The 24,820-nt window shown below is 38.9% G+C and overlaps 6 protein-coding genes and 1 pseudogene across 11 annotated transcripts; 4 read left to right on the plus strand and 3 right to left on the minus strand.

Annotated features, from left to right (window-relative positions):
- Positions 1-72: 72 nt before the first annotated feature.
- On the plus strand, positions 73-1,101 carry C13B7.6 (uncharacterized protein; the record flags this gene model as incomplete). The annotated part of the gene is made up of 5 exons (NM_071263.1): positions 73-219; positions 272-345; positions 393-518; positions 572-663; positions 959-1,101. The coding sequence occupies 5 exons, from the start codon at positions 73-75 to the stop codon at positions 1,099-1,101; spliced, it is 582 nt and encodes a 193-aa protein (NP_503664.1).
- Positions 1,102-1,492: 391 nt separating this feature from the next.
- Positions 1,493-4,412, minus strand: srd-71 (the record flags this gene model as incomplete). Of its 5 annotated transcripts, NM_071264.2 has the most annotated exons (6): positions 1,493-1,683; positions 2,146-2,303; positions 2,746-2,939; positions 3,600-3,740; positions 4,076-4,172; positions 4,222-4,412. In NM_071264.2, the coding sequence occupies 6 exons, from the start codon at positions 4,410-4,412 to the stop codon at positions 1,493-1,495; spliced, it is 972 nt and encodes a 323-aa protein (NP_503665.2). The 5 variants fall into 5 exon arrangements, 3 of the variants coding, with proteins under 3 accessions (NP_503665.2, NP_001303715.1, NP_001303714.1); NM_001316785.1 differs by lacking the exon at positions 2,146-2,303 and having other exon boundaries at positions 1,620-1,683; NR_133597.1 differs by lacking the exons at positions 3,600-3,740; positions 4,076-4,172; positions 4,222-4,412.
- A 272-nt stretch (positions 4,413-4,684) lies between these two features.
- Positions 4,685-6,330, minus strand: str-119 (Serpentine receptor class r-10; the record flags this gene model as incomplete). Its single annotated transcript, NM_071265.1, has 7 exons — positions 4,685-4,770; positions 4,985-5,363; positions 5,584-5,650; positions 5,700-5,834; positions 5,887-5,965; positions 6,022-6,106; positions 6,148-6,330. 7 exons carry the CDS (start codon positions 6,328-6,330, stop codon positions 4,685-4,687), a joined length of 1,014 nt encoding a protein of 337 aa, NP_503666.1.
- A 3,680-nt stretch (positions 6,331-10,010) lies between these two features.
- Positions 10,011-12,931, plus strand: str-120 (Serpentine receptor class r-10; the record flags this gene model as incomplete). Its single annotated transcript, NM_071266.1, has 6 exons — positions 10,011-10,199; positions 10,890-11,056; positions 11,109-11,243; positions 11,295-11,361; positions 12,408-12,795; positions 12,861-12,931. 6 exons carry the CDS (start codon positions 10,011-10,013, stop codon positions 12,929-12,931), a joined length of 1,017 nt encoding a protein of 338 aa, NP_503667.1.
- Positions 12,932-13,930: 999 nt separating this feature from the next.
- On the plus strand, positions 13,931-15,990 carry srt-1 (Serpentine Receptor, class T; the record flags this gene model as incomplete). Its single annotated transcript, NM_071267.1, has 4 exons — positions 13,931-14,083; positions 14,696-15,118; positions 15,165-15,311; positions 15,673-15,990. The coding sequence occupies 4 exons, from the start codon at positions 13,931-13,933 to the stop codon at positions 15,988-15,990; spliced, it is 1,041 nt and encodes a 346-aa protein (NP_503668.1).
- Positions 15,991-16,165: 175 nt separating this feature from the next.
- Positions 16,166-18,077, plus strand: F56A4.5 (CHK kinase-like domain-containing protein; the record flags this gene model as incomplete). Its single annotated transcript, NM_071268.1, has 5 exons — positions 16,166-16,306; positions 16,353-16,439; positions 16,554-16,733; positions 16,777-17,415; positions 17,868-18,077. The coding sequence occupies 5 exons, from the start codon at positions 16,166-16,168 to the stop codon at positions 18,075-18,077; spliced, it is 1,257 nt and encodes a 418-aa protein (NP_503669.1).
- A 420-nt stretch (positions 18,078-18,497) lies between these two features.
- On the minus strand, positions 18,498-24,344 carry F56A4.6 (annotated as a pseudogene). Its single transcript has 16 exons — positions 24,211-24,344; positions 24,062-24,155; positions 23,869-23,983; positions 23,054-23,434; positions 22,924-23,002; positions 22,700-22,806; positions 22,486-22,650; positions 22,050-22,364; positions 21,862-22,000; positions 21,088-21,163; positions 20,955-21,037; positions 20,423-20,801; positions 19,188-19,359; positions 19,016-19,135; positions 18,637-18,771; positions 18,498-18,588 (listed from the first exon to the last, which is right to left on the minus strand). Coding segments are annotated over exons 1-16 (2,585 nt in total).
- Between the last annotated feature and the right edge of the window lie 476 nt (positions 24,345-24,820).

Here is a 24,820-nt window from a genome sequence, read left to right on the forward strand (position 1 = left end):
TCGAATGAATTTTCGTTGTTTTCTGCTAAAAATCAATAAATACAAATATTAATTTAATTTTTCAGTTCAAAAATGCCGAAAAATCAAGAAGATTCCGAGGAGAAGGGCGAAAAAGACGAGCAAACTGCGAAATTTCTTCACAAACTCGCGGAAAACGGAAAAGATCGCGGACTGCCCGACTGTGTTGTTGCTCAATACGAGAAAAATGCTTGGGAAGCTGTGAGAAATTGATTTATTGATTTTTTCCCTTAAAAAAAAGCGAAATTTCCAGACAAACAGTGACGAAAAGTACAAAAGTTGTGAGAAATGCGGAATGCCGCCACCGCCGCCAATTGATGGCGCAAAGTAAGCTTTTAAGGTAAAATATTTATTAAAAATACATTTTTTTACAGGAATTCTGTTGTCGAGGAGGTATGCAAAAACTGCGAGACGATCAACGAAAAGCCCATCGGAATTGAGTCGCAGATTCTCGAAAAGCGGCGAAATGAAGAGATTTTGAAGAGAAAAGAGGAGAGAAAGTATATATAATTCTTTAATTTTAAAATAAAAATATTTAATATTCAAAATTCAGATCTTTGAAGCGAAGTGCCGAGGAATCTGTGACGAATTCGGCGCCAGAGAAAATCCAGAAAAAGGTTCATGTCAAAATAATGCCTAGAAAATGTAAGACTGGTGGTTTTTTCAATTTAAAATATCACGGGGCTCTGGCCTTCCTCATTGAATTTCACGCGCTCCATTGACAATCGCCCGCCGGACAACACGTTGGTAAGTCGTGTACTCCACACGGACAAATGTATTTAGTTTTACAACTAAAATTGAGCCGCGACGCGATACGCAACACGCCGTAAATCTATCCCAGATATGGCCGAGCCAAAATGGCCTAGTTCGGCAAACTCTTCCATTTCAATTTATGAGGGAAGCCAGAAATCCGTGAAAATCTAAAAAATAAAAATTTCAGGCGCCCCACAAATCCTCCGGCGATCGCTCGTTCCACCGCCAATCCTCACACCGAAGTCGGCAAAGAAGAAGCTGAAGCTCGCCGAAAACAAGGAGCCCGATTTCTTGAAGGCGCTTCTCAACGTCACCGGCAACCCTGTTTAAATATGTTAATATATTTGCTTTACAACTCCTTTTTACCCTATCTTTTTGTTATTTTTCTATCCAAGTTTTTTCCTTCACACTATTTCCCTCTCTCTCCCCCATGAATCACGGGTTCCCACACACACGTGGTGCCAGGTCGTCCCATCACGGTTTGATCTACAAAAAATGCGGGAATTTTTTTTGTGACGTCAGCACACTCTTAACCATGCGAAATCAGTTTTCCGCAATTCTTGGAGATCAAACCGAATAGGGACTTTCTGAGACCATATGCACACACCTATTTCGCGTTATGTGTCATCACTGCTTCCCCCCACACCCGCCGTTCCATTTTATCTGTTCTGTTGCTATTCATCTCTCTGATGATGATATGAAAATTCTAGTTTTATTCGAATTATAGCTGAGAAGACACTGTTGCAATTGTGCTAGAATTTTGAGCAATATTTAGGCCAAGTAAATTCGAAATAAGCTGCTTGGCCTTTCGCTGATAAGGCTTGATGAAGTGAAGCATGCAAATCGGGTCAACTACCGCCGAGAATGTGTTCAGCGGGAAGATCAAATATTCGGTGATGGCGGTGCCGATTCCTGAAAAAATTGAAAAATGTGAATTTTGCAACGGAAAAAAACGGCGCCGCACAGAAAAATGGGTGGAGCCTAGTTTCGCAACACTGCCGGACAGTTTTTAAGCTTACAATTAGGGTTAGGCTGAGGACCAGGCTTAGGCCTAGGCTTATGTCTAGGTTGGGCTTAGGCTTAGGCCCAGGCTTAGGCCTAGGCTTATGTCTAGGCTTGTCTTAGGCTTAGGCATAGGCTTAGTCTTTGGATTAGACGTAGGCCGAGGCTTAGGCTTAGGCTTGAGCTTAAGGATAGGCTTAGGCTTGAGCTTAAGTTTAAGCGTAGGCTTTGGCTTAGGCGTAGGCTCAGGCTCAGGCTCAGGCTAAGGCGACGAAAAAAAGAAAAAAACTGTGCGACACAGTTGCAAAATTATGCTCCGCCTCTTTTTGTGTGACGCTGCTTTTTTTGTTGCAAAATTCACAGAAAAATTACCAAAAAGTTGCTGTACGAGATAAAATGTATAAGGAACCACGTAGAAAAACAACGGAAGACACGTTTGCCACGTCAGACACTGCACAAAATGTCGAGTTTGCAGTTGAGTTCTGGCGGATAAAGCCGATTGTTGACTATTGATTTCTCGGACGATTTTTCTTTAAAAAAATTCAAAATTCTTATTATTCAGGCGCAGATTTGAGTTAAAATGTCGGTACTCTCGGGTCTCGCCACGATAAAATTGTGGCAACTGCAGAAAGGTGTGCGCCTTTAAAGACTACTGTAATTTCAAAATTTTATTGTTGCGGACTTTTTATCGATTTCATTGTATTTTTCGCGCTCCATTGACAATCGCCAGCCGGACAACGCGTGAGAAAGTCGTGTACTCCACACGGACAAATACATTTAGTTTTACAACGAAACTCGAGCCGCGACGCGACACGCAACGCGCCGTAAATCTACCCCAGATATGGCCGAGCTAAAATGGCCTAGTTCGGCAAACTCTTCCATTTCAATTCATTTAGCAGAAAATTGTCGTATCGAGACCAGACACCGTATTTTTTGCATAAAAATCGCCAAATTCCGCTTAAATTCACAAACCGTCTCCAAATAATCGCCACCAGCGGCGGAAAATACGCGTGAGCTGCGATGATTCCCGTCGCAGTTGAGCAAAGAATGTTTGTGACGTCAGAGAAGCCGGATAGCGTGTAGTTTTGCAAGTCAATTGTCGGGTAGAACGTTGTCACCAGGGCTTTGATGTACCCGAAGTTGGTGGGGCCGAGGAATGAGAAAATCTGAAAAGAACTGGAAAACTAGGCCAGAGGGTGTTGTGTCGATTTACGAGCAATTTTGAGGACGCGGAAAAATACGATTTTCGAAATCGCGTTGCAAGCGCGCTCCACGGCCAACTTAGTGTCTCGGTAGGTACTTGGCGGTGAAACCGTAAATTCAAATAATGCTTTCAATCAGTTTCGCAACATTCTCGGTTCTGCCGCCTAATACCTAACGAGACCCAATGTTTTGGGGCGGAACGCTTTCAATTGTCCGTGGAGCGCGCTTGCACCGTACTTTCAAAGTTTCTACGCCTCTTGTCATTATTCTTTCTTGGTTTTTCATACAGCAGAACAACCTCAAACATCAAAAAAAAAACACCGGAAAAATAAATTGCAAGTTTGAAATTTATTAACTTGTGGGTATGGTAACTAAGCATTTTCAATCGTGGTAGGACCCTAGCCTACGATTTTTCGTAAAAGCATAACTTTTTCGCACGAAAAACAGAAATATTCTGTCAAAACATCAAAGTCGAGTGTAGTTTTTTTTTCTTCAATGAGCATTGACCAGTTTTGGAAAATTAGGAAACATTGCAATTTTCAGCTTTATTTCGGAGATCAGGTGAATTATTTATTTATTTTTTTTCAGGTGATTCTAAATGCTCAGCTAACCTAAAAACTAACCAGAACAACAGCGCTAAAAAAGTAGACAACAAAACAATTGCCAATGAACTTTTGTGTCGAGAGCCTTCTGACAGAAGACATCAAACGTCGGCGGTAATACATCATATGGAGGAGGGAGGCCACCACGAGGCAACCTGATGTCTAAAATTTGATTAATATGAGATCAAAAGTCTATGTGGCCGTGGCCGTTGGTCAAAGCAAAAACTGGGCCACGTTTCACAGTCCTAATCATTAAAAAAATCAGAAATATTTAAAATCTAGACCTTTTTCTGCGGCCACCAAAACGGGTTCATAGCATTTTTCACGCTCCATCGATAATCTAGTTTTATGTTAAAAATCCAGCCGAGCCGCGACGCGACACGCAACGCACCATAAGTCGATCCAAGGCCTAAGCATGAGCCTAAGCCAAAGCCTAAGCCTGACCCTAATCCAGGGCCTAAGCCAAAACACACATAAAATATATTTCTGAAACTTACGTTCAACAGATTATACGTGGCCAGGCAAGCCTGCGGGCCTACAATTGAACAAGGCCCGAAAGATAAAAGTGCGATGGAGAATTGGATCGGGACAATTCTGAAAAAGTTTTTTGGGTCTTACCGCAAAAAATGTTTTATTACTGTACCTAACTTGCGTCAAAAATGCCGACGAGCACATGATAACTTGCGATAGTGACGTAGCCATCATTAATTTCCGCATATCTTGTAAACTCGGCGGGCTATGGAACACGATGAGGTAGAGCACAAAAAGTTGCGCGGTTCCGGAAAATATAAAGTAAAATGCGTAGTAAACAGTGAATATCGTGTCGAGACCCATTTTTAGAATTTTTTGGGGCAACGACTGAAGTCACAGATCAGAGGGACTGAACCGTGTGAAAATAAGAAAAAAAGTGAACTTGAAGCAAGTTTTTGGAAATGTCTGGGTCAGAAATGACTAGTAAGACCACGTGATGATGCATATATCAGAATGTCGTGGTCACGGTGCATCGGACCGTGAAACTGTCGTTGAAAGAACTCTTGAAACATCAATGAAACTGAGTTTATTTTAAATTATTTTTGAAAGATCAAATAAATTGTACAAAAGAAAATCTACATATGCGACTGTCGTCTGAAGTTGGAGATGGTCATACTGTCGTAATTTCCGGTGACCTGCGCACTTGAGTTGTGTTTTCTGCCTGAAACGGGGTATTTGTAAAGTTTTTGGAAACATCTTATCAGTAGGAGGCAATGAAAATTCCCGCCCTCCGTGACAGAACCCGCGAAGCGTCGGTCGCAGTAGAAGGCAAGTAGCCGGCGCCCACTGTCCCCCAGTGTGCCCGCAGTTGCCCGCTGCTCACCGACCAATACTCTAGTTGGATTCCCATTCTCTCAAATTCCAATCAAACTCACAGAAAACCGCATTTCGAAAGTCTCGAATCATCAGCAACGCGATCAGTGCGTCAATGGCCGGATAAAAGCTAATCCAAGCTCCGGGAGCATTCGCAAAGTAGCCCAAATGCACGTTGAAGAACGGAAGAAGAAACAATAGTCCAACTGGCGCGAACAATATCACAAATGGCACCAGTGATTGTATGATAAGAGTGAATAGAAGCTGACGGTGAAGATCCCGGGTCGCAGCACTCATTAGGGTATTCGTCTGGACGGTCTTGTAGGTTTTGAACGCGAAAAGTACGATGGATGTGATGGATGTGCCCATGATCGAGTAGAGGATCAATATGGAGAAACATTGCAGCCAGTGAATTACCAGAACACCACACTTGTCATAGTACTGAAAATGACAATTTGTTTAGTACAAACTTTGGAATGTCTAATTTTTCGGCACAACGTTCTAGTGATTTTTTGTTTTTTTTTAAAGGATTGTGCCATTTTCGTAATTTTTCCAAGAAGTTTTATTATAATATATTTTCACGATTTTTATGTTTTTTTTTCTTTTTTCTAATTTTCTGGAATTGTTTAATCCTTTCCCCCAAGCCTAATTCCCAACTTACATAATAAACTGCCGACAATTGAGCAACGGCATAACTGTCCTCATCATAATAAAATTTCAGACTTTCCCTGAAACCAGATTCCATTAAATCTCAAGAATTCAGGAGACATGCCTCACCTCAAATACTCTGAATTAAATGGTGTTGGCTGTTCGCAAATCTCCACAGTCACAAGCCAAGTTGTTCCGAGAACGGCTGCCGGGATGAAAAAGTAGAGGAGACGGGCTCCAGTATAGTTTCGGACTATGTGGGGCCTGAAAATTTCTTGAGAAATTTTTAGGGCGAAATATTGGTGGCGGGGCCTACCTACAAACCGCCATGTAGCGGTAGCAAAAGTGTGTGGAGAGGAGAAGCACGCACACTCCGAAACTGGAACAGTAGAATGCTGAAAATGGATAGGAATAGGCGAGATAAGTAGGCTAGGCATAGGCAGGCACTCACCTGTAATATGAAATCCCAAAACTTTCTCATAGCGTAGAAAACTATCCATATAGACTATCAAGGCGGTTCCCTCGATATGCATTACCTGAAAATTCAACAAAATTTTTATCAAAATTTCGCGCTTACCGGTTGAGTCAGCACCTCTACAATCCCGTAGATCATTGAAAAAACGGTGAAAGTCGCCATCAAATACTTGTAGGAGCCAATTTTCAGGGAAGCCTTCGAGAAAATTAGCAAGAATAGGTAGATGCTGAGCACCTCGGTCAACGCGCACCCGGTGTACTGTAGGTAGCGGAGGGCACTTGGCATGGGCATTTTTACCTGAAACTTGTCTAAAAATATTTGGAAACTACTAGGTTAATCAAAAAAAAAAACATTTCTAGAATAAATAATTGGCTTTTGACGTTTTGCCGAACAAATGAGAGAGAGAGGGGAGTTGAGTATGAAATTAATTTTCCATCTGCAAATTGTGTAGTGGCCTGGGTCAGTTCAGAAACTCAAATGTGTGATATTTTTCAGACATCTTTTGTTTTTCAAAAACCCATGACGAATGTTGTTTTTTATAATTAAATACGGAACATCTGATTAAACATTTTTTTGGCGGAAGTTAATTTTTTAGAGAAAACGAAAAGAAATTGAAATTGTTGGAATCAAGATTTTTTGATTTAAATTTTTTTTTTCATTGTTTTCAAAAATGGTAAAAATGGACAAATTGATTTTCGGCACATTTTCGGCAAACTACAAGAAGTTTTCCTAAAATGGTAAGTTCTGGCAAATCGGCAAATCGTCAATTTTTTGCCAATTCCGTCAATTGGCAAATTGACGAAAAAAGGCCCACGAGATGTCGGTCGCTTTATTTTGTACCGAGGTAATTAATTCAGACAAAATACAACAATTATACACAATTATCAAAAATTTGAAATATAATATAATTTTAGACAAACCAGTGAAATTCGCAATTGTCAAAAAAAAGTTCTCACAATCAGTTTTTTCCAGAAGTCTTTGTTAAGGCCTATGGCCTATGGTTTCTCAGAAATATTAGATTTTTATTAGTAAAAGGTCCATTCAGTAGAATAATTATTTTTCCTACTTTTAAAGGTGGTGTAGTTGATTTTTTTATTTCTTTATCAGACTCGAAATTGTCTGAAAACTCCGAATTTCATAATGAAAGTTCTTGAAAACTTCTCAAAAAAAATTAAGGCGGGTCAAAAAATGACCTAAAATTAGGTAAAGTTTGAAATTTGATTTGTCAGCGGCTGGAAACTAATTTTTTTTGAAATTGCCGTCTGATTTTGGGTATTCTAGTTAATTATCTTGCATTTTCAACTCGATTCAGGTTCATTTAAGGCAGATGCACAACCAGAAGTTACCAAATTTTCACAAATCTAGTCGTCCATCGACCTTACATTCATCGACCTTGTTAAATGTACCCAAATCTAGTTGAAAACGCAAGATAATTAACTGGTATACCCAAAATTAGACGGTGATTTTTTCTCAAAAAAAAAAAAAATTTACGGTTACCGCAAAATCATGGTGCTGCTACAGGCTGTCCCATCACGGTTTGATCTACAAAAAATGCGGGGATTTTTCGTCCTGAAAAATGTGACGTCAGCACGTCCTTAACTCTTCGAAATCAGTTGAGAACTCTGCGTTTCTTCTCCCGCATTTTTTGTAGATCTACGTAGATCAAGCCGAAATGAGACACTCTGACACTACGTGCAAGACAATACCAGGCGTGGGCCCCCGTTCGACAATTCAATTTTCTATAACCCTACCACATTGATCTTTATGATATACATATCTTTTTTTGCTCAAACATCAGGCTCACTATTATAATGACATCGGAACACCAAAACTCGGTTGCTCTTGTTTTTGCAGACAGTGTTTGGAGATTAATTGGAAGGTTGAAGAAGTCTGTTGACGTTTTTAATTACAGGCAAAGCGTGGCAAAAGACAACACGAACATCCAGGGAACATTGAACATTGGAATTTGAAATTTTTGAATAATAATATATTGTTTTTTGGGGACATTGAAGCTGCGCTTTTTAGAGAAACAGTAGGCATTGGCAGGGACCCCTGCATGGAAGGCTTTGTTAAAATTGAAAAAAAACCGTGAAATTAAATAATTTTTGATTGGCAATGTTAATTTTCGGGCTTTTATATCTTTGAATTTCAGTGTTCTAAAGATCATGCACATTTTTAGTTAGAATGGCAGGTGGAACTGCGACACGCATTTGTTCAAACTTTTACGGAAAGTTGAAAATTCATGTGAACAAACATGCAAATTGTATTTCAGAACCGTGAAGTTTGGGTTCCAAAAAAGGTAGACGCGAAAAGCTAGGCATGAAAGGTAGACACCTGCCTCCAATCTTCCCGCCTTACGCCGGCCTCTCGCCTGATTCCTGCACTATGACGAAAAGTCAAAGGCTTGGTGTTTACACAACATAGTGCGACAAGTGGTTTTTTTGCCGTAGCCGACATATTTCGGGTTCCGCGCCGCACTATACATGAGGTGGGGCTCGAGGCGCGGCAGGCGTTTCTGCGCCTGCCTGGAAACCCTTTTAATAAAGTAGGAGGCTGAAGTTCATATGATGCATGCTTTATTGTGACTTAAAACTATTTCAGAACCACCTACCTCATGCCTGCCAGCCTGCCTGTTTGCCTGCTCGCCTGCTCGCCTACCTTCTTTCTTTGGTAGGTACAAAACTAGTTTTTTTTCAATTTTATCAGTTTTTTTGTGTGCAGTTCTGCAGTAGGCAGGCTTAGGCCGCCTTATCGGCTTAGTGTAAAAATACCGGCAAATTAAAAAATTGACAATTGCCAGTTTTGAAATAAAAAAGATAAATTCAGCAGTTGCCGCAATTGCCGATTTTTGGATAATTTCAATTTTAGATTTTTTCCAAAAAAAAGTCATTTTCAGAATGTTGTAAGTTCATTTTAGAAGAGCAGGTGTAAACTTTTGTAGTTTATAAAATTTCAAATTTTTAAATGGAAAGGTCAACATTTTGCCAAAAATCGTGTCTACACCCATAAATGTATAGAAATTGAATTATTATATTTTCGGCAATTATTTTTAACGTTACTCGGCAATTCCGGCAGTTGCCGGTTTCAGCTTTTAGGCAATTGGAACTTTCAGTGACTGCCGTTTTTTTTTAATTTTCGGTAATCAGATAATTCGGCTATTTCTGATTTTTGAAGTCTTCGGCAAACAACAAGTCCGGCAATTTCAGATTTATGGAATCTCCGGCAAATGACAAATCCGGTAATTGCCCAAATTGCCAGCTTTAATTTCAGCCAACTTAACATATTTCGCACTGAAAATTGAGCCCATCAATTGAGGAGCTCTGTCAAATTCTCGAATACCCCTAGTTGTATAATTTTCCAACTATGTACATTGTTCCTGAGCTTGCTCTTTACCCAAAATGAGCAAAAACTTGTGCACTCAAAAGTACCTCAACCACCCTTATAATTAATTATAGACACCGATAACATTTCCGTCAATCACTTTCTGATCGTCGTCATAGTAAAGTGGGTGTATGTTTTTGCATTGAGACGCATAATTTTGGATCCGAATTGTAGTATATATATGTGAAAGCGAAAACATTTTGCTTTTTATTTTTTGTATTGCACAAAAGTGGTTTTACGAAGAGTGTTAAAATATGTTTTTTTTTCGTTGAATTTTTTTTGATACCGTTATGTGAAAAAAATGTGTTCTTTGTATTAAAACCTCCGTTCTCTGGTCCGATTTAAACAGGAAATCTGATTTCCAATAACCAGAACTCTGATATTTTTGGCTTAGAAACCAAAAGTCACCAGGCTAAAAACCTAATATAAAGCTGACCTTCGTCAGCCAAGTAAACAAAAAATAATACCTGATTCAATTTTTTTTATTGCTATAGGTCTCTAGATTATTGACCAGAACAATTACTGGGCTTTTCAAAAATAACCAACTAATCTCGTCAATTTCAGTTTCCAAAAAAAGTTCCAAAATGTGCATACCACTGGAATTCCAAATCATCCAGGTTATTGGATTCATTTTATCGGAAGTTTTTCATTTTACCTTGCTTTTCTTGATACACACAAGAGCCACTCGGCATTTCGGATCCTACAAGCTTTTGATGGCTTCGTTTTCGATTTTCTCAATTTTGTATGCACTTGTGGAGGTTTTGACACAACCGGTAGGCAAACTTTTACTTTTTACTAAAACGAAAAAAGTTAGGCAGGGATTCAGGCTAGGTAGGCATAATGTAGGCACGCAGATAGACATGCGAAAACATGTTTTTGCAGGTAGGTCTGAGGTAGGTAGGTACGTAGGCAGGCATATAAGTAGGTACATAGGTAGGCACTCTGACATGCACGTTGACATGTCCGAGGTAGGCATGTAGGCAGAGGAAAAGTTGGCACAGGTAGGAATGCATAGGGTAGACAGGAGGTAGGCATACAGCAGGCACAAAGGCAAGCATAAAATAGGCACAAAGGCAGACATAGCGTGGGCATGTAGGTAGGCATAAAGTAGGCACAAAGGCAGACATTAAATGGGCGCGTAGGTAGGCACTCTGACAGGCAAATAGGCAAGCATAAAGTAGACACAAAGGCTGACTCAAAATAGGCACAAAGGCTGACTCAAAGCAGGCACATAGGCAGGCATAAAGCGGAGACATAGGTAGGCATGTATAGGATAGACTTGTAGGTAGGCATAAATTACACACATAGGTTTACACTCAGGCAGGCAATCAGGCATACATAAAGTAGGCACAAACGCAGACATAGAGTGGAGCCGTAGGTAGGCACTCTGATAGACAAGTAGGCAGGCAGACGACAAGTAGGCAGGCAGACCAAAAATTCAGCCAATCAACTCGAACTTCCAGATAATGCACATATCAGGGACTGGCCTCATGCTTTATGTTGGAACCACTTTTTTACCAATTTCCAAGGAATTTGGTCATTTTATCGCCGCATTTTACTGCTCTACATTCGGGATTTGCGTACTATTTTTGTCGGCTCACTTTTTCTACAGATATTCGGCGGTTTGCAGGTGACTATTAAAGTTTTTACGATTTCAAAGCACTTTTACATAGCATTTTCAGTCCTCGCCTTCTCCGACACTTGCACGGGCCAAAAGTGCTGCGACTTTTGATGCCGGTATTTTTCCTGGGCGCCCTGATGTTTCTGAATGTTACCTGGTTTGGAGAGCCTACAGAATTTAAAATGCACTATATGAGGTAATGTTTGGAAATTGTACTAACTAGTACATTAAATAATTTTTTTTTTAGGGAGAGTTTGAAGCGAGAGTATGGCGATGATAGTTTTGAAGTTGGGCAGATTTCTTCAGTTTTCTATGTAAGTGAAAATTCTAAAAATTGAATGGTTGACCGTAGTCAGGCAGAAGGCAGGTAGGTAAAAAAGTAGGCACATAGGTAGACACGCAGGCAGGCAGGTTCATAAGTCTACGTGAGGTAGGCACGTTGAGAGATTGTAATCAGGTACGGATTTAGACAGGCAGGTAGGTGCATGTGTAGGTAGGCAAAAATGAGTTGGGCAGGTAAATAGGCATACAGTAGGCTAATAGGTATGCAGGATTGATGTAGAAATGTTGATAGGCAGGCATGAGTGTAGGCCTGATGTAGGAAGGCACTCATGTATCAGGTGGAAAGTATAGCAGGCATGAAATAGACACAAACGTAGGCACGTAACCAGGCATAAAATGTGTGAGTAGGTAGGCATGTAAGTGGTTACGTAGGTAGGGAGGCGTCAGGTAGGCACGATGCAGGCACGGTAGTGGTCAAAAAGTAGGTACGTAGGTAGGCATGTAAGTAAATACGGAGAAGGTACATATGTAGGTACGTAGATAAGTACGTATATAGGTAGATAGGTGCGTTGGTTAGTACGTAGGTAGGTAGGTAGGCAGGCAGGTAGGTAGGTAGGTAGGTAGGTAGGCAGGCAGGTAGGTAGATAGTTAGGTAGGTAGGTAGGTAGGTAGGTAGGTAGGTAGGTAGGTAGGTAGGTAGGTAGGTAGGTAGGTAGGTAGGTAGGTAGGTAGGTAGGTAGGCAGGTAGGTAGGTAGGTAGGTACGTAGGTAGGTGGGTAGGTACGTAAGTAGGTACGTTGGTAGGTACATAGCTAGGCAGGCATGAGGTAGGCTTACAAATAGTCAAAGGTAGGTAAGTAGGTAGGCACATATGTAGGCAGGCGTGTCTTCATGAAGTTTATGAGAACCTATGTACCTACATTCCTGCCTACATACGTACCTGATTAGAATTCACAAACGTGTTATGAATCTGCCTGCCTACCTGTCTGCCTGCGTGCCTACTTCGCACCTACCTACACCCTTTCTGCCGACCTAAAAAATTAATTTAAAAATTAACTTATAGTAGCCATTGTTTCAGATCTACAACTCCACCGGCTCACTAGAATTTTTCTGGAAAGATTGCCTAGGAATGGCCGTCGTTTATATTATTCTCTCCATATCAATTTCCACAATAATCTACTTTTCCCTGAACATATTCCGAACTGTGTATCGCCACACAAAACATCGAAAAAGCAAAAAGAACTGGGAAATTCATCGGCAGCTATTCCAGACGCTCATCATTCAAACCTTGATTCCAATGTGCATTTTATTTATTCCAACTGGGTTCTTGCTAACTTTGCCATTTTTCGATGTGAAATATGTGGGCCGCGTTACAAATGCTCCGGGAGTTGGTGCAAGTTTATACCCGGCTCTGGACGCGTTGACTGCTATTTTGATGATCAGAGAGTTTCGTACCGCTTTTAAATGTTAGTGCAGCACCCGACATTTGACGGGCTCCGCGGAACTCGGAAAATGTCGAAAATTTTTTCAGGTCGCTCGCAGGCTCCGATTATGAAAATATCTTCAATTCGAGACACCATGTTCACCAATTTTCATAGTTGATCCACATAATTTTTATTTTAGTAATAGTGTTTTTGCAATAAAAATTTAATTTTTAAACTTACTGCAGCAAGCTCTTTTGTTTTTTTTTTTGAGCTTAGCATTTTCAGAGTTTTCGAAAAATATCTGAATCATTTTTTTCAAGCTTAAAATCTGTATTTCTATTAAACATTAAAAATTTTTGAATCGAATTTCAGATTTTTTAAAAAATTAACTAACAGTAAGTTACCAAAAAAATTGCCAAAATTACCCGCATTGCAATATTCTGACCAATCAGCAACGTTGGCCACGCCCTCTGGCCATCACTGATTGGTTAGTTTTTTCAACCTGAAACTATTAACTACCCCTGTTGGGATTTTCAGAAAAAAAACACATTTTCCAGGTAATTTCCACTCCAGGTAATTTCCACTCTAACAGGTGGACGGCAAGTGCCGTTTCGCAAATGTTTTTGCCGGCAAATTGACATGACTTACCGGTTTGCGGATTTGCCGGAAATGTTTAATTCCGGCAATTTGCCGATTTGTAGTTTGCCGAACATCAATTTGCCGGAAGCTTTTAAAGAGATTTTTCGTAAGGCGGTTCCTTTTTGAAAATTTTCCCGTTGTCTTTGCCGTTTGCCGAAAACTTTAAAGTTGGGCAAGTGCCAAATTTGCCGAGTTTGCTAAAAATTTTCAATTTCGGCAAGTGGCGAATTTGCCCGAAAAATTGTTTGCCGCCCACGCCTGATACATAATATGTATATTGTATGTTTTCCTATAATAACAATGAGTACTAGGAATAACTCAATGTGAAAATATTCGCATTGGGATTTCTTCTTACCCCATTTCAGTTAAGCTTCTTTTGGTTCTCTGAACATGTGTCAATTTTTAGACATCGTGCTTTGATCTGTCGAAAATCGTTTTGATCATTCGTGTTCTACGTCTGTCTTTTGATTCTTTGCACCCTATACTTAATTTCGTCTCGAAAATTTTGAAAGAAAAAAAAACACAACTTTTCAGTCTAATGTCCTCTTTCGTCGCTTCTCTGTTTTATGTGCTCACACATTCTCTCACGCTATGGCCTGAAGCGTATGAATGTCCCGAAAATTTGAACAAGCCTGGGACAAGTTGGCCCATATATGGGACATATTTGATTGTGTCAGGCGTCATTTTTATAGTGAGTTTCATCAGTTTTTGATGACTTGAAGGGTGTTAAAAATAATTTTTATAAAGTTTGAGTAACAGGACCACGTGGTGCCAGGCTGTCTCATCTCGGTTTGATCTACAAAAAATGCGAGAATTTTATGCCCAAAAATGTGACGTCAGTAAACACGTCGTCAGTAAACTTAACCATGCAAAATCAGTTGAGAACTCTGCGTCTCTTCTCCCGCATTTTTTGTAGATCTACGTAGATCACGCTGAAATGAAACATTCTGACACCGAACCGGTTTCCCAGTTTAGTGTTAAATTTCTTACCACATCATATTGCAATTTTCAGCAATTTTTTTACAATTTACTGCCAAACTTTTGACAAACTTTTGCAACTTTTCATTGTGCTTTAGAGAATCTTTGGAAACTTATCGGCAAATTCTTGCAAGTTTTAGTCAAACTTTAAAGCACTTTGGCAACTTTTTGACCAAATTTTTCAATGCACAATTGTTTGCAAAATTTTGTAAGTTATAGTCAAACTTTTGCAAATGTTAGCAAACTTTTCCAATTTTTCTAAAAACTTTTGTCAACTTTTTGGCAAACTTCTAGGGAAACATTTTCAAAAATAATTTTGTTTCAGACACTATATATTCCCTGCTTTATTGCAATAGTCCGAACAAAAACTCGAATTCCTGCCTACCAACTAATGCTTATCCTAGGGATTCTCGACTTAATTTCCTTATGCATCAATTCTTTGGTAACCGGATATCTTGCTATAAACGGAATAACTTTTTGTCAGTATCCACTATTCATGTTTATTATCGGAGCAATCGCGAAATCCACGTGGATGACAATCTGCTTGGCTTGCATCCTACTTGCCATCGAACGTTGTGTTGAGGTCAATTCGGGGTTCCCATTAGCATTTATTTTTGGGAAACGGACGTTCAGAGCTGTGATGACTGCATTGATGATTTACTGGGTCTATACTTTACTATTCAATGCACCGCCAGTGTATATACCAGAATACGCGTATTACTCGTTTGACCCAATGATTGGGAAGGATGTAGGTTTAGATTGAAATTTTTCAAATTATCTGAAAAAATTTGCAGCCAGCGCTATATGTCAATGTGCTGCACAATATAAACAACCCAATTGTAGCAATTTCAACCACGTTTCTATATTTCTACTTGTGTTATTACTTAATTTTCAAGTACGGGTATTCTACATCAATGTGGTTGTACAAGTCTAAACGGCAGGTAAGTTGAGATAAAGGCTTAGATCTTTAGTCTCTGTTCTAAGCTATAATAGACAGACTGGTATTTAAACTTTTAGTTGAGTTGAGTTACTCCCCACAGAGAAGCCTCTGATTATAGTCAGAAAATCGTAGATCCAACAAAAAAAAAGTATGAGCACATTATTTTTTGGTATTTAAATTGAACAACTGTCAATTGAAAAAAACTATTTTTGTAGAATAATTTCAGCATGTCTAAACTTTTTTAAAAACTTTCCAGGCCCATTAACTAAGATGCCTGAGTCTCAGCACAAGCCTAAGCCTAATCCTAAGCCTGGAATGACCCGAAATTATCTAGTACCTGCTGACAAGAAATTTTGTTTCAGATTATTCTGCAAGGAGTTATCATTTGCTTTTTCCACGCCGGCACTGCTATTATCTACGAGTTTGTGCAATTTTTCTACACTCCTCAATGGCTCATCCTGGCTGGGCAAATATTTTGGCAATGGAGCAGTGGGAGCCTCAGCATAGTATACTTGTCTTTAAACCGATCCATTAGAAATTCGGTTATCAAAATGATAATTCCAAAGAAAACCAGAATTAGTTGGGGCATACATATTGGAGCCGATGAGCATGTGGCTCTGGAGCAAGCTACAGCTGTGAATAGTGTGGCTGTGAAATTTGATAACTTTTTTCAAAAATAAAGTATAATTTGATGGAGTTTGTGCATTTTTCATTGTTGTATCGACAGTTACAAACCACTATGGTTTGTGCGTTGACCAAAAAATCTGAATTTTTATCAGTAAAACCTTGTGACTTGTGCATACCCGCACTAGATAAATGTCTGAAAACTGGGTAGAATTTCTGTTCGTTCGAAAAATGTCTCTCTACGTGGCAGCTGATGGTATTCTGGAGACACATGTCACATGGCAAGACATCGAAGAAGCCATGCAAGCCTCCTTGGGCACTAAAGCTAAATTTGGAGCCAATAAGTCTCTGAGGAATATAAGCGATTTGAAAGTGAGTTACTCCAATTTTAATAAAAATCAAGAACAAAATTTCTCAGGGCTTTCAATCGAAAATCGCATTGATAGAGCCTGATTGGGTCGGAGCAGAGAAAAACCAGAATCTTCCTAGCAAGTTTGCAGTAAAGGTAAGCTGTCGGACTACGGCCTAGGCCTCCGCCTAGGCCTAAGGTTAATCCTAAGCTAAAGTCTAGGCTTAAGCCTAAGTCTAAGATTACGCCTAAACCTACACATGTTTGCAGATATCAACTCAACTGGCTTTTGCTGTATTTTCGAAAATTACAAAATTTGATGGCGGAAATGGTTTCGGCGAGGAAAAGCTCAAATTTCTGGGCAAATTCATTAGAGAGGGCCATAACCGGGAAGTCGAGGCCTACAAGCTCCTGGAAAAGCTTAACCATCCAGATATTCCCCATACCAAGGTACAAGATTTGCAGTCAGATGATTTTCAAAAAAAAATTCTAGGCTTATTACCTCAAGCCATTCAAAGACAAATTTGATCTCAAGGGTTTTATGATTTTGGACTTTGTCCCAAATGTTCACCCTATGCCGATGTACGAGTCAATCCCAGCAGATGACCTGATTTCCCTGGTCCGTGGAGTTGCCACGTTTGCAGGTCACGGAGAATCGCTGACCGCCGAGCAAAGAAGTTTCGCAAGAGGCTCGGATATCTTCGAATTAATGTTTGAAGAAATGTACCCCGACGAGCAGCTGGAGCGAGTCTGTGGCGTAATTCAAGCCACATTTGGAGCCAAAAACCCTGCTGTTGTAGAGGAATGCATTAAGCTGTTCTGGATCTACAAAAATTCCATCAAGAGCTACTCCAAAGTTTCGGAGCTTTTAGGCTTCAAGCTGGTGCTAAATCATGGGGACCTGTGGCAATCAAACATGCTCCATTGTCTTGATGAGCATGGAAATCTGGTCTTGAAAGCGATTATCGACTGGCAAGGAGTGTCGATGTTGCCACCAGGATTGGATCTAGCGAGGCTTTTAATGGGATGCCTAACGGCTTATGAGAGACGAGAGCGGGGAGCCGAGTTATTGATGCTTTACCATCAGACATTCACTGGAATTGTTGGGGAAGAGCTGTTCAGTTTGGAAGAGGTTGGTGATGTTTAAACCAGGGGTGGGCTTTGAACGATATTTTCCGGCAAATCGGCAATTCGGCAAATTGCCGGAATCAAAAATTTATGGCAAATCGGCAAACCGGCAAATTTCCTATTTGCGGAATTTCTCGGAAAAACGGCAAATTGTGGTTTTTTCTTTTTTATATATTTTTTTGGAAATTTCAGAATTTTAATTTTAATCGGCAGAAGAATGTTCCTACACACGTAGTATCAAAATGTCTCATTTCGGCTTGATCTACGTAGATCTACAAAAAATGCGGGAGTTGAGACGGGCAGAGTTTTTAACCGATTTCGCATGGTTAATAACGTGCTGACGTCAAATTTTTTCGGCAAAAGAATTTAAACTATTTTAAATTTGCGCCCGCCACCTCACAAGTTACACGTTCTACCTTCGTGCGAACTATAAGGATGCCGATTTTCAATTTCCAGCTCCAAGACTCTTACAATCTCTACTATCCAATTATGACACTGACACTTGTACCAATGGTGTCTTCCTTGTTCGAAAATTCAGAAATGTCTGAAGTAGAAAAAACTCAGGCTCGGCTGAAAACGGAGGGAAAACTCTTCGCATTGCTGGAGGATTTGGTCAAGGTTCATGAGCAGAACGTGAAGAAGTTTCCGGATTTTTTGAAATATTGATAAAAGTATTTTCTAATAAATTCCTTGGGTTTGGGAGCTATTTTGGAAAATTGTGTTTTTTTTTCGAAAAAAATTGTGACAATTTCCGTTGGTTGAAAAAAGCTACTGATCTTATTTTCAAAAAATTTTAATTTCGATAAAAATTTAAAAATGTTTGCCAACCTCTATACACCCTAAAAACAATGAATATTTTTCAAAAATCAACATTTCAAGCCAGTTCACGAGCCTCCGAAGTTGTGAAAAAAAATGCACTGAAAAAATTTAGATCGGTTTTTTTGCTCCTAATTGTCAGGATAGTATTGAAAATTTATAATTCATTGCTCATGCACTGGAAAATAATTTTCAGATAAAAAATATCAAAAACATGGAAATATGTACTATAGAAAATGACCCGAAAAAATAATTTTTAACCGTTATTTTTTAATTCGAATCGCTGTCAGCCTTCACTTTAAAATCCGTAGATCCCCCGAAAATGATATCAGCCCATGACTGAATTATTGTCGTACAGTACCTAAAAAAAACTTGACAATTTGTATTAAATATTCCACCCTTAACTCACCTAATTCTATCTTCATTGGGCGTTTTTACCGCGCTCAGTTTCAGTGGATGCATTGCAACCATGTCCCTACTGTAAAGCGTGTCCCAAATATTTCTGTCATTGTCCCACAAATAACTGGAGTTTCCAGACAGGGATCTGGAAATTTTTTTTGAGATTTATGATAATGTGGGTCGGATGCACCATGTCTAGTCTAGACTTTGACAGCTCAATTGCCATTTGTTCTAATAAGAAATTAGCAACTGTTAACATAGTTGTTATTTATTTTTCTATCGATTTTAAGTGTTTATGTTTAAAAAAAATTTCAAACCAGATTGAGATGCAATCTTTCAAATGAGGGTAACAGTAAATATATATGTAGTTTTAAAAAAGTATTACTTACGTTTGAAAATTCACAGACTTGAGAAACTTGTTAACTGCAATCTCCAGAAATAGATTGTTCTCGTAGAATATTCTCATGAGGCTCGCGTAATATTCACTTTCAGATGTTGGGATGTAGAAGCTTCAAGTTAGATTTTTAAAAATTTATTCTCAGAGCTCCGGAAACGACTTACAAATCAGAAACACTTCTTCCAAAACCCGATGTCATTTCATTATTCACAGTCCAATTATTCATTAGATACCCATTTGCAGTCAATCCACTTTTGAACCTTGCCCATGTTTCAGCAATTTTTGGGTCAGTACTGCCATTGACGAAATTTACAATTTTTTGAGCGGCGCTCAGTCCTGCAATCAAAAGTTTTGAGTTTCGGACTATAAAGGTGCATCTGTGTATTTTTCTCAACCAAAATAATATATGTTTCAGAAAAATTGTAGAAAAAGTGTTTCCTTTTTCTTTGTGGTTTAAAAAAAAAAGAAATATTTTTTGTAGATTTTTTTTTTGAATTTTTCGAAAAAAAAAATTTCTTAAATTTGATTTGTCAAATTTTCAGAAACTTTCTCATGGATTTTTATCAAAAAATTTGAATTTCCGGGCAATCATTTTTATCAAAAAATATTGCGTTTTATCAAAAAATATTGAGTATAAAATTCTTCTGAGCAACATTTAATTTTCGCCAAACTGTTTTCTCATAGTCAGATAATCCCCGTCAAATGTTTTTTTCACAGATAGTTTGAATACCCACCAAAAAAAAATTCAAAAAGAAACTGAATTTCCCGGCATATTTTTTAAAAGAAAATTTGAATTTCCTACCAAAATTCGTCTTTTCAAAAAAATTAAAATTTCTCGTCAAAATTATTGTCTCTAAAAAATTGAATTTCCCGCAAAAATTGTGTTTTTTTTCATTTTGAGAAAATTGAATTCCCCGCCAAAATTGTTTTCTCAGATAATTCGAATTTCCCGCCAAAACTTTTTCATTAATAGTACATAACCGCGTGGTGTCAGATTGTCTCATTTCGTCTTGATCTACGTAGATCTTTAAAAAAATGCGGGAGAAGAGACGCAAAGTTCTTAACTGATTTCGTATGGTTAAGAACGTGCTGACGTCACATAATTTTGGGCAAAAAATTCCCGCAATTTTTGTAGATCAAACCGTGATCGGACAGCCTGGCACCACTTGCATACCGTACATTTCAGTGTTAATTTTAGAGATTGAGCGAATTTTTTTGAATTTGGAAAATTTCCAAGTGCTGTGTGTGGTCCTGGACACACAAGATGTCTTATCTAGAGTTTGATCTTGGCAGCCTCTTTGGCGGTATAGTGTGATCTATATTCTGCCCGCTGGATCTTTTGTCCTCCCCCTTTCCTATGCAAGAGGCGAATGATAGTCATATACCTAAAAACACCTACCAAATTCCGGAGACCTCCACCATCCCACACTGTCCTCATAAGTGACCCCAGTTAAATGGTGTACTCGCGAATAATCGATACGTTGCCAAATATTGAACACCGTGTCGTCAGACATCAAAAAGTACCCTTCCACATCATTCAGTCCTAATTCTTTGGCAAGAGTCGCACAGTGATATGCAAAGTATCCATTTTTGATTTCAGCCGGATTCATATGAATGTAATTGATTGGGGTAATTGTTGATGTGAAATTAATATCGTCAGAAAACTCGTCAGGGTACCATGAACCGCAAAAGATTACTGTAGCAAAATATGGTTGGTAGAGCCTTTGAATAAGACCCATGTCATATTTCCAGGGGTAATTATTGACGACTATCAGCACCTGGAAATTAACAGAAATGATTTTTAAAAAATTCACGGGGTCTTTCTCGGTTTTTCTTTTCTCGGTTTTCCTCATACTTTGAAATGAAAGAGTTTGCCGAACTAGGCCATTTTGGCTTGGCCATATGTGAAATTGTATATGAACTGTACCCACACTATTACTTTGTTTCTGCAAAATATAAGATTCTTCATGTAAAATTTTTAGTTGTTTAGGAGAAGGAAAGTTAGCTGTTATATCTGAATCGAAAAAAAAAATTATAAAATTTTCATTGAAAAATTTTAAATACTTGAGGTTCCAGTTTCATTGCACCAATTGAGGATGTCACCGAAGTAATTCAGCTTCTGATCGGATTTTTTATAAATCTGAAAAAAAATTTCGATAAGCCTTAGGCTTGTAATAACTTGAAGCGCATTCTCAGTATACCGGATAAGGCTTCCTCGCCTGCCTCGCGCCTCACGCTGCGCCTCATAAAACCCGAAAATCGTCGGCCGCGGCTAAAGAACCACCTTTCGCACTATCTGGTGTAAATACCAAGCCTTTGTTGTCTCGCCATAGTGCAGAAATGAGGTGAGAAGCAGGCATCATGCAGGCAGGCGTCAGGTCCTGAAACCGCGCCTGCCTCTTATGGAAGCCCTAATACCGGGTATGGCTATAAAAAATGTATAGAATTTTTCTAAATTTTTAAAGGTTTTTTTTTCAATTTTGCGAAAAAAATGGCCGAATTATACTTGAGTACCTTGCGATATTAAAAGAAACTTTAAAAAATTTACTTAATATTTAAAATTTTATATACTTTCAGGTCGTGGGCGAGACAAAAAAGTTGATGCAATTTCAGATTTAAGAAAAAAATTTGTTTTTTTTTTAATTTTGATCCAAAAAATTTCAAATTTTTTGGAGAGGTCCCGTCATGAAATTTTGTCGTTTTGGACCAACTTTAAAGACGCACGATGTTTTCTGAGTGGGTCTTGCCTCGATTTCAGTCACAGTAGGACTCCTAACTATAGTGAAAAACCAGACCCGTATAGTGTCTGCTGCTCTACCTACACAATCTTAAATTTACCTCTGAAATATTTTTATTCGGATCTACAAGTTCGAATTCCAAATGCATCCGTCTACAGTTGACCTCTCTAGTGCTTTCATTCATTGATGGTGCATAGGGATCAATGTAGTCCTCTCCGAGTAGACTTGGATATTCAAATCTACAAACTACAAGTTTCAGAAAAAATATCTGAAATTTATCTAGCAAACCCCATTGCAGTCAAATCATTCAAAAACATTTCCATCAAGCTCGCATCTTGTTTTCCCAATAGCTTTACTTTTACCAAATCATTAACCAGTTCGATCATACAACTTTGGGTGGAATTTCCAGTCGAGCAATTCCAGCTATGCAAGAACTCAATCATCTTCCCGGAATCTTCATAAACCTGTTTTTCATCTTTGAAATCTTTTAAATAATTATGTGCATTTCTAAATTGTACGGCGTTAGTTGGCACAAATGATACAGTAAGTCCGGATAAATGAAGTATCTTCTGAGAAATGAAGCTCCTCCAGATATCGGTGGTTCTGAAATATCATATCAATCTGGAACTGCATTCCAAGGTATGCACAAGAATGCCTACTTGCCTGCCTTGCGCCTATACAGGCTAAAAATAGGCAGTAGGCAGGCTTGTAGGCAGAAGCAAACCTGAACGAAACTGTAGTTGGCAGAAACAATGTATGAAATGCGGATTTGTGGAACATTGTATTCTGCGAGTTCCATGGAGAATACGTGCCAACTGATAGAGTTATAGGAGGCGCAAATTTGTTGAAACTGATGTCCAAGCCGTTACTTGAATCAGCATGCAGCAATCTGAAATAGAACCGTGAGGTGTCGGTTGCAAATGTTTCAAAAAAAGTACCTATAGATGGCGTCTACGTCCGGGTCGTGATGTACCAGTCCCTGTTGCACAGCTGCTCGTTTCATTTTATAGCATAAAACTTGACTTTCATTTCCATTGGTGTGCTTCTGAAATATTAGAGGTTGCCGTAGTTAAATTGTTTTGCCGGTTTTTTGAAACATTTGTCCAACTGGAAATTCTAGACATTAAAGAAAACCCGCCAGGTGCCAGGCGCTAAAGCTTACTTCAAAGTGCTCCAGCGGGAACCCTCTTGGCCACATTTGCTCCATCCCAAAAATCCGATATGGGTTGAAAAGGCGTTGCCTGAAAATTTCTGGATAATATTGAAGACATAAAAATAAAAATTCGGTGTACCGTATTTCTGTAGAAGTTCCATTTTACGGTCGAAACTGTACCCCGGAAGTTGTGTCTTGAAAATTGAATTGGTTCAGTCCTAATCTTAAAATATTTTACTTCTAGAGAAATTTTTAGAGAAATTGGTGCCAGGCTGTCCCACGACGGGTTGATCTACAAAAAGTGCGGGAATTTTTTGACAAGAAAATTGTGACGTCAGCACGCTAATATCTCGCATATCTCGTAGATCAAACTGATATGGGAACTTTGGCAACTTATCATAGGGCTTATTATCATCATCGGTGTCGTAAATCCATTCAGCTCCTTGAGATATCGCGTACAGGTAGCCAATATTTTTTCGAGTGTACGATTTATAAGGTAGTGAAAAGGCTAGGGAGAATGCTGAAAATTTAATAATGTTGTAATCAGGGGCGTGCGGCAATTGTAGTTCGGCAAGTCGGCAATTTGCCAATTTGCCAGAAATTTTGGTTTTCGCCAAATTGCCGATTTGCAGCTTGCCGAACATCAATTTGCCGGAAGTTTTTAGAGATTTTTGAAATTACAAATTTTGTCGATTAGCACTGAAATTCTGAAATTTCATTTTAAAAAAGTGCAAAACCACAATTTGTCAAAAATTTTTGGCAATTTCATTTTTTCCGGCAAATACGGCAAATCAACAGTTTGCCAATTTGCCGGAAATTTCAATTCCGGCAATTTGCCGATTTGCCGGAAATTTCAATTCCGGCAGTTTGCCGATTTGCCGATTTGCCGATTTGCCGGACACATTGTTTGCCGCCCACCCCTGGTTGCAATGGTTAATTAGTAAGGCAACTAACGTAATTGCTTTTGATATTCCACTGACAAAAAATGTACATTCTCCAGATTCCAATCTAGTGGGGTTTTCGTATCTGCAACCACTACCAAATTCCAATCCACAAATGATGCAAGTCTCTGGAAAGAAGCTTGTAATAATTTCAGGTGAGGCATGTGAGGTAGGTAGGCAGGCGACAGCGGGCCTGAAAGACCTACCTTAACATCATCAGTTGGCAAACTAATGCTCGTCACTACAATCCATTTATTTCCAGCTTTAACTTCAGACACTGGACTTATTGCAAAGTGTGAGCTGAAAAAAAATTACACAAGTTTAAACAAAATATATGTGAGCAAACACTTCTAACCTAAATCCCTCTTTAAATGTGAAATTTTCAGGATAATAACTTGAATACAAGTGAGATAAACAGGTGACCATAAAAACCGCAACTAGTAGAAATTTTAAGCTATGAATTTTAGATTTTGGAAATTTGGGAAACATTCTGACCAAACAGGTGTTTTCCAAAAAGGTATGTTCATCAAATTTTGTTCAATTCCGTAAAACATGATGTTATCTTGCTTTTTTTCTTGGAACAAAAAGTCTTGGAACAAGCATGCCCTCTTCAAGATCGGTAGATTACGGAACATTTCGATACACTGTATCTTGGATTCTAGGAAGAATTAATTGGAAGTTTTGGGATTTCATGAATTTTGAGGTGTGAACGACGGTGGGCTACAAGCAATTTTTTCCGGCAAATCGGCAAACCGGAATATTGCCGATTTGCCGGAAAAAAGGCAGTTGCCGAAAATTTTCGGCAAATTTTGGTTTTGCAATTTTTTTTGAAATTTTCAATTTTAATCGGCAAAATTGCACGCATCCTATGAATGTTCCTACATTTCTTTTGAAAAATAAGCAAATTCTATGAAAATATCTAAACAAAACGAACGGGGAAAAAAAATTCAAAAAGGCACAGTTTT

Source organism: Caenorhabditis elegans, chromosome V, assembly GCF_000002985.6.
Source record: "Caenorhabditis elegans chromosome V".
NCBI classification, from domain to species: domain Eukaryota; kingdom Metazoa; phylum Nematoda; class Chromadorea; order Rhabditida; family Rhabditidae; genus Caenorhabditis; species Caenorhabditis elegans.